At 28.7% G+C, this 8,126-nt stretch overlaps 1 protein-coding gene across 1 annotated transcript in view; it reads right to left on the bottom strand.

The window, feature by feature from the left end:
• Positions 1-7,797, bottom strand: part of LOC111632567 (succinate dehydrogenase cytochrome b560 subunit, mitochondrial-like) — a 21,245-nt gene extending 13,448 nt beyond the window's left edge. Inside the window, exons 1-2 of the mRNA XM_023377034.1 lie at positions 7,703-7,797; positions 5,382-5,441 (exon numbers count right to left, since the gene is read on the bottom strand). Coding sequence (XP_023232802.1) covers positions 5,382-5,441; positions 7,703-7,719 — 77 coding nt within the window. The 5' untranslated portion in view covers positions 7,720-7,797. The remainder of the gene's footprint in view (positions 1-5,381; positions 5,442-7,702) is intronic.
• Between the last annotated feature and the right edge of the window lie 329 nt (positions 7,798-8,126).

Below are 8,126 nucleotides of genomic sequence, written 5' to 3'. Positions count from 1 at the left end.
TACAATTTTATCATATGTTTTGCAAATTCATTTCCCTAATTGTAATAATATTTTAAACCGTTTGATTTTTGTATTAAAGTTTTTTTAATTGATTGATGATTGATTCAATCAACTAATTTGTTGATTGTATTAACTTGATTCTTTAGATATTGAAAATTAAATAAATAACATTATGTTAATTTAAGCGTACAGAAAGAAACGTTGCTGTTGTTCCAGCAAAGATCTTATTTTCACTTTACCAAGTGCCTAGTAGGTAATTCGCAGATTATCTAGATAATCTGCAGATTACCTAGGTAATTTGAGAAATGGAATAATTTTCGCAGCTTTAACGGATCACTCTAGTTAATCTGCAGATTAGCTAGGTAATCTGAACATTAACGGATTTCGAGCTTTAGCGGTAACATATATATGTTTAAATTTTAAAAATTTATAATATTTCAATTTCTGGTTAAAACCTTTTAAATTTATTGTTTTTATTACAACCAAAGCAATTACAAATTTCTTTAAACTGAACTTTTAATAAAAAATTTTAACTTTTTATTCAAACCCAGGACAATCTCACATATGATGATGTGTGACTTCAAAGATCAAAATACAGAAAATTAGATTTATTAATACAATTCTAATTTTATATCAAATGCATGTAAATGCACACATTGTCCCACAAAAATTACTGGCATTTTAAACTTTAAGGAAAAATCTTGTAAAATCAACAACATAATTTATTCCTGTAAAGCTGGGCAATCCAGAACCTTTTTTGCCTATTCTTAACAGTCGGGCAGGGTGCCCCAATTGTATCGTTGTGCTTTATAGTGAGCTATTTCGTGCGTCTTTGGCGTCAGTTTTGCCTTGCAAATTTGCTCTCCTTGTTATCCCCATTGGGGAAATGATGATTACCAAAATGAATGAATGAATGAATATTCTTAACAGTCAAATCCATTCTCCGTCGATTACACTTATGAGTTTTTCCGAATTCTGATTTCCGAATAATCATATGTTTTCACCTGGGAATAAATTTAAACTTATATCAGGCTCCCATGTGATTTTGGAATTTCAATTTGAATTTCAATTCAAAAGCTTTGCTTTTCCTATTGCTATTCATCTTTACTCCTGACAATACACAAGAACAATTGAAACGACCCAGATAAAATACTTTCGTTTTTAAACACCATAAGGTGAGAATCTGATAAAAAATGCAATTATACAGTTCACAAAAATTATTGCAAAAATGCAAAGAATCCTTCGCTCACATGTATAGGATGACTTAGATTTTTGAAGCAGTGAAAAATGAATAAAAACCTCATCTTATATGCTAGTAAATACGGTATATAAAATTCTTTGTTGTTAAATACTTTAATTATTCTGAAAATTTTATTTTATTCCATAAATATGATTGTTTCAAAGATATTTTTTATGCTGTAAGGTTGTATTCTATATTGTAACCATTTTTATAGACTTAAAATCTCAAATAGGGGGGAAAAATTAACTATTTGAAATAATAATTTTATGCAAGCTTTACATTATATGCATTATTTTAAGATCAAATTGAATAACAGCTTAATTGTAAAAATCAAGTATTAAAAAGATATTACTATCTTTTTAAAATGTTTTTGAAGCAACTTTATGGCTTCAGTATCTGTAACATATCAATCAGAAATGGAAGTACAGTGGTACTTCAGGATACGAAATTAATTCATTCTGAAACTGAGATCATATCATGAAAATGTCATAAGGTGAATCATTTTTCCCCATACAATTACATGTAAAACCAAATAATTCGTTCCAACATGAAAAACACACTCAAATTAAAGCTAAGTAGTACATTGAAAAAAAATAACTTTAGTAAGGAAAACACTGAAAAATGCATTTTGTAGTTGTAAATGTATAAATAACCATAATAGAATAATAATTGATTTAAAAAAATGTAATTTTATTTGCACTTTACCTTTGAGGATAGACGACAATGGAGGTGTAAACTGGTGGCGGAGGAGAGGGAGAAGGGAAATAATACTAAAACTTAACTTACATAACATAATGTAACAATAACTTAAAAATAACTTAGAAAAGATAAAAAAATTAGTGTTGTTTTATATATTGTTTTTAATTTTTATTCACTGCTTTTTACTTTCTTTCTTCACTTCCACCAGCACTTTCACTGGATAGAGGTCGCTTGGTAAAATATCTATCCAAAGAGGTTTTGGCTTTGCCTACTTTTTAAAATTTTTCTGAAATGACTTAGGCAAATGTCATTACTCAGTCACTTTCTGATAATACCTCATAAATCAGTCACTTTCTGATAATACCTCAAGATTTCCTTTATCGAGCGAGATCCTTCCATGACAAAGCAAACACGCAGACTGAGACCAATGAACAGAAGTGAATAAAAAATGGCACTGCAAACTAATGTAACGTCATATGGTGAGTTTTGTTTGTACCGTGGAGCAAAATTATGTTCAAATTTCATGTCGTATCCTGAAAATTTCATATGCTGGGGTGTTTGTATCCTGAGGTACCACTGTACTGGATTCTTCATGTTTCTATTTTGAACCCATAAACAAGAAACATTCAAAAATATTTTAAAAGCTGACTTCTAGAAAGAAACTCTTTTATCTTTTTACATCTGGTAACTTGTAGTAGGATTCTCTCATTGCAGTCATGAATATTGTTATCAATCATTTTGTATTAACAGAATTAGTGTTACAAAATACATAAGTTAAAATACATTTATGAAAGCTTACACTTTATTTCTTATTGCAATGAAAGTTTCAGTTATAATTATCATTACCTCCAATTAAATAGACATTTTTAAGCTGTCAGCATCACTAACCTCAATTCGTGATTGATAATGGGTAATCATAGGTCTTTACAATTTTAAATTGATGACATTTTTTGAGTTATATATTTTTTACTTATTTTAATGTCAGACTGAACAAAATCAGATCTCCACTAATTGTAATTTCATTTACTTAATCTTACTTATGTTACTTAATATTTTCACTCAGTTACTCTCATCAGTGTAGAGTGAGTTCACAAAATTATCATAAGTGTATTCTACTGTACAACGTATTAATAATAATAAGGATAAACTAGCCAGTTTAGTTTATCTGCTGAATTAATCAATACAGTAAAACCATTTATATGGCCATCTTCAGGGTATATAATTTTTGGTCATATAAGTGAGAATCACCTAGGTGGAGTTATAAAAAATCAACATACAGTCCTGTAATTATTGTTCCATACTGAATTCTGCTAAAAGTTTAATACAGATTATAAAAGCAAACAAAAAATAAATTAATTAATTAAATAAAAAATTCAAATAATAATGTATTCTTTGCAATATACAGTAATTTAAAATCTCATACAGAGTAATGTATTAATACAAAATAATAAAACATTGAAATATAGAGTACATGTACAGTGAATGCAAGCTGTTGCAATAGTGTACATTCAAATACTGTGCAGTACAGTACAAAACAAAATTGTTTAGTATCCATAGATGAAATCAATATGTTCATAAAACAGTAATAAAGATTTTATTTAAATATTATATTTTAACAAGAAAATTCAGAAAAATTATTAAATAGAACTTATTAGATATGCAAAACTGTCCAAATGTCTTTTCTGACTGTCAAGAAAAAGTGTTGATAATTAAACTGAAGTTAAAATAACTTTCTTACATAGATACTGGAGCATATATAAATTAACACTCTTAAACCTTAAAAGTCCAGTAGTAAACATTTAATAAAAAACAGTGTTCAATCGTACTTTCGGTGTTCTTCAGGCTTAAAACACCAGTGGATTTGAACACATAAATGAGTAAAACAAAGTTACAAAATTATTTTAAAAAAATGGAACAGCACAAACAGATTTTAAACCAATGCAACACTCCAGGCATATATATACAAAGATATGCATGCACATTACCATGGAGCTGGAATGATATAAGTAATACAAAAATGATATAAATACATATGAATTAAACCGATCGAGGGTGGGGGCGTGGTTTCTAACTACTGGTATGGGCATTGCTCATTCCCTTCATAGCAGTATTTCCATGTGTGTGATACATTGATGGCATCATTAGAGTTAATGCAATTGGCATGTAACTCGGCTTTGTCCGGTGAATCAACCACCACTCTGTTTAACCTCCATTCTCTAGCAAAGGGAGTTTGTGTGAACCTTTTCACCCGCACTTGTAACCTGAAGAAGACCGAAAATACAGTCAAAAGTGTTTGTTTTCTATTAAATATTTACTACTAGACTTTTAAGGTTTAAGAGTGTTAATTGATAATTAAACTGGCTGTCACATCAGACTGATATTTTTCTTTTATTGTGTGTTGCAAATTATGTATCAATGACATAAACTGATCATCACTGATTTACAATTAGTTTTACAAAATACAATCAGACTTTGTATAAAATTATTGAACAAATATATAATTATTTTTGATCTTACTAAATTCTGCCAGATAAATTTAATTTGTCCAGTGTAAATTATTTGAATGTCATTTTCAAGAGGAAACCTAGCAAACTGATCCAAAACTGTAGCAACATAGCTCAATTCTATTAAAAGTGCTTTAAATGATACTTCCCCCCCTAGTCCATTGACACCATAAATAAAGACAAATATTACTTTAGGATAAACACACCTAGACACTTTTATATACTACTTCAAAAACTAACACAATTTATTTCAGGGCATTCCTATCTTGGCCACTTCAGTGAAATGGCCAGTGGCCACCAAGATGAAGTTTGACTTAGATTAAAATTTATGCAGTTTTACAAGGAAATTTCAGCAGTGGCCACATGATGTTTTACTAATTCTTCATTTTCAACTAAAGGTAATAAAAATGATATATAAAAGTTTTAATGAGTAATATATATATAAAATAGTATAAATTTATAAAGAAAATTTACATGTTAATAAGATATAACAACAACATATTGTTATAACATGCATACTATTTATGTAAATAGCATAATATGAATAGTAATATGCCTTTGATATTTTAATGACAAGATAAGAGAGACATCAGCAAGATTTTTCTATTTTTTTTTTTTCCTATTATTTCATTATGCTTATCACAATGTATTAAAACAATAAACACCAACTGTATCAGAAAACTGGAATTGTACATAGAAAATAATAGATAAGAAATTAATAGATAAGAAATTACATCTCAAATATACTAATGTTAGAATATTGAATTTCTTTGCTAGAAATTTTGCATTGAGGTATAATTTCTTATCTACAATGTATTAATTCAATACAACTAAATTAATATTTTATTGAAATTTTTAATAAATACATACATATATATTATATATATAACTTGGATATATAGCTTTAGTTTAATATAAAAATTAACTGTCATACTTACATTTGCATAGATTTTGGCATGTATATAGCATTTTTCCATAAGCCTCCACACATCGGCAATCTAAATTTTAAAAATATTATGCAAGACATACATCAGAATTTTCAAATTTAAAAATTTAATATATTCTAATTTAAGACATAAATTTATAGTTTTACAACTCTTTTTTTCAAATTTATGATGCTTTATAACATCTTTTTTGCTTTATAGCTGTAATAATTCATACTTGATGAAAAATCTGTAGTTGCAGAATGTCATAACTTGTCAGCTGCATTACAGACAGCAGAGCAGATGCTGTATGGTGGCCAGAAATGGCTGTGGGCTATTAAATTGTTCCAAATAATTCATACAAGCAGAAGTGGTAGTTGTGCAAAAAATGCATAGTCAACACATTGTCTGCCTAGTGGTGAATTTGGAAAGTATGATTCTATAAAAAGTCTCTCTGATATCAGTGATTTGGATGTAGAAAAGAAAGATGTTGATATTTATTGTGAACGGTAAGAAAAGGCCATATATTTTGGAACACTACTACTGAACAGTAAGAGCATCCATAATGACTGGCCAATTCAAAACAAATTCTTACATCTTCCATCCACAGGAAATACAATGCACCACATGGCCACTCTTCTGCAGAAATTCACTCATCTGAACCAGGTCTAATGCTTCAAATAAAAATTTTTTTTCCACTTTTCCAAATGCATGTTTTTTTTTTTTTTAACACAACAGTGAATTTTGTCAGAATTGGTTATTTTAATTCAATTAAATTATTTTTATGTAGTATTACAAATATCAAAAATCAATTATCTTAATTTGAAAATCAATAACCAAATATCAAACTCAGCTTTTAAAATACTTAATGAATTATCAATACACCTTTTGTTGCTGAGAAATATTTATTAAACAAAACACTAACATTTTCAATCTAATCATTAGGTTGAAAATGTTAATGTTTTGTTTAATAAACATTTCTCAGCAACAGAAGGTGTATTGATTATTAAGTATCAAAAATCAATATCACTGAAATATTACAGAAAATATCAAAATAATTTGCTGAATGTTTAAACAAGAATGTTTCCTATATGAGAAATGAAATAATGAAAGAAATAATGTATGGACCATCAACACTTTGGCAAGTGACCACACAATGGAAATTTTATCAAAAAATACATTTGTTACGACGTGTTGCTAATACCATAACGAAATCTGCAAAAATTCAACAATTTACAGTTTGCATTATCCAAATTAATTTTTAAAATTTTTGTTGCACTGCGTTGTCACAAGCAACACTCCAACCACTCCTATTTAAAATTAACCGAAACTCAACATGCATTGTCACTTTGCATTTTTTCCTGCAATGATAACAAAAAATAGATGCAAAATGTAATGATATTTTTTGTAAGAATAAATTGTTATTGTGTTGTGCTGCACTCATTGAAATAGGAATATGTGATTTCATAATATTTCAAATTACTTTACATTTTAATTGAAAAAATTAATNTGAGTCACCTTCTTGACTTTTAACCATTAGGTCAGACAATAAAAATTTTTTGTTGTCATTTTATAAATTTTTTAGAAACTCTTCTCTAACCTCAAAATTAAGACTTTTGCCTTTTTATGATAAATAATATAATAATTAGTAATAAAATCTCCTAATAGATATTTTTTGTAAGAATAAATTTTAAATTGTTATTGTGTTGTGCTGCACTCATTGAAATAGGAATATGTGATTTCATAATATTTCAAATTACTTTACATTTTAATTGAAAAAATTAATCGAATTTATATAGCAAACTTTTAAAAACATACTGACACAAATATAAAAAAAGATTAATAGCTGCAAGTGAAGCCATGCTTGTAGTAGTCACTCGCCATTATAAGTGCCAATGCCAAGAGTTTTTCCTGCAGTAGTCATTGTACACACTCTCACAGTCTCTCTCAGACCTCAGCATTTTTTTTTTCTTAAAAATTATTTGTGCAGTGAAAAAGTGTCAATTGCAAAAGTTAGTAAGATAGGAATGTTTTCAGATTATTTTTTTTACATAATTTTAAACCTAAGAAAACCTGAAAAAAGTGTGATGTGAGACTCCATGAACTCCCAGAGGAATTATGAGTTATCACCATGAAATTCAATTAGCACCTTAATTATAATAAATTACTCTACTTAAGAATAGAATTAGTTTACATCAACTAAATTTGATTGAAACATGCATTTTGAGACAAATATATTATTGAATGTGCGTTTCTTTTTCTATTTATTTATTACAACAAATTAATTAATATTTTGAACAGCAGGAGAAAAATAAAAACAAATTGAAATACTTTACCTCAAAGCGTACGCCATCTTGTTATGGCTGTTTAAACGTTGCCAGATAGATTAAAGCACTCCCGATCTTAAAGTGTGCGGCAAGTCCTCAACATTTTTTTTTTTTTTTTTTTTTTTTTTTTTTTAAACTTTTACCGCCCTGTGGGCACTAAGAAGGGCTCTTTTAGCAAGTCCATTATGGACTCGGCTAGGACCACAATTCTCACCAGGCGTAAGAAATTGTAATTTTTGAAGGCCGCGGTCAAGGACACCTATCGCTCTGGGTGACCCGGGATATGTCGGGCCCCGTCCCTCGTCACCCGGCTGCCCCATTGTGGGCCTGGCCGAACCCATAATGGGCTTGCTAAAAAGAGTTCCTCTTTGTGTCCACAGGGCGGAATGAGTTTTAAAAAAAAATTCATTTTTCCAAGAAAGTGGAGAATGAC

Source organism: Centruroides sculpturatus, unplaced genomic scaffold, assembly GCF_000671375.1.
Source record: "Centruroides sculpturatus isolate CEXI.00-Female unplaced genomic scaffold, Cexi_2.0 scaffold722, whole genome shotgun sequence".
Classification (NCBI taxonomy): domain Eukaryota; kingdom Metazoa; phylum Arthropoda; class Arachnida; order Scorpiones; family Buthidae; genus Centruroides; species Centruroides sculpturatus.
This window is presented reverse-complemented; position numbering and strand designations above follow the sequence as displayed.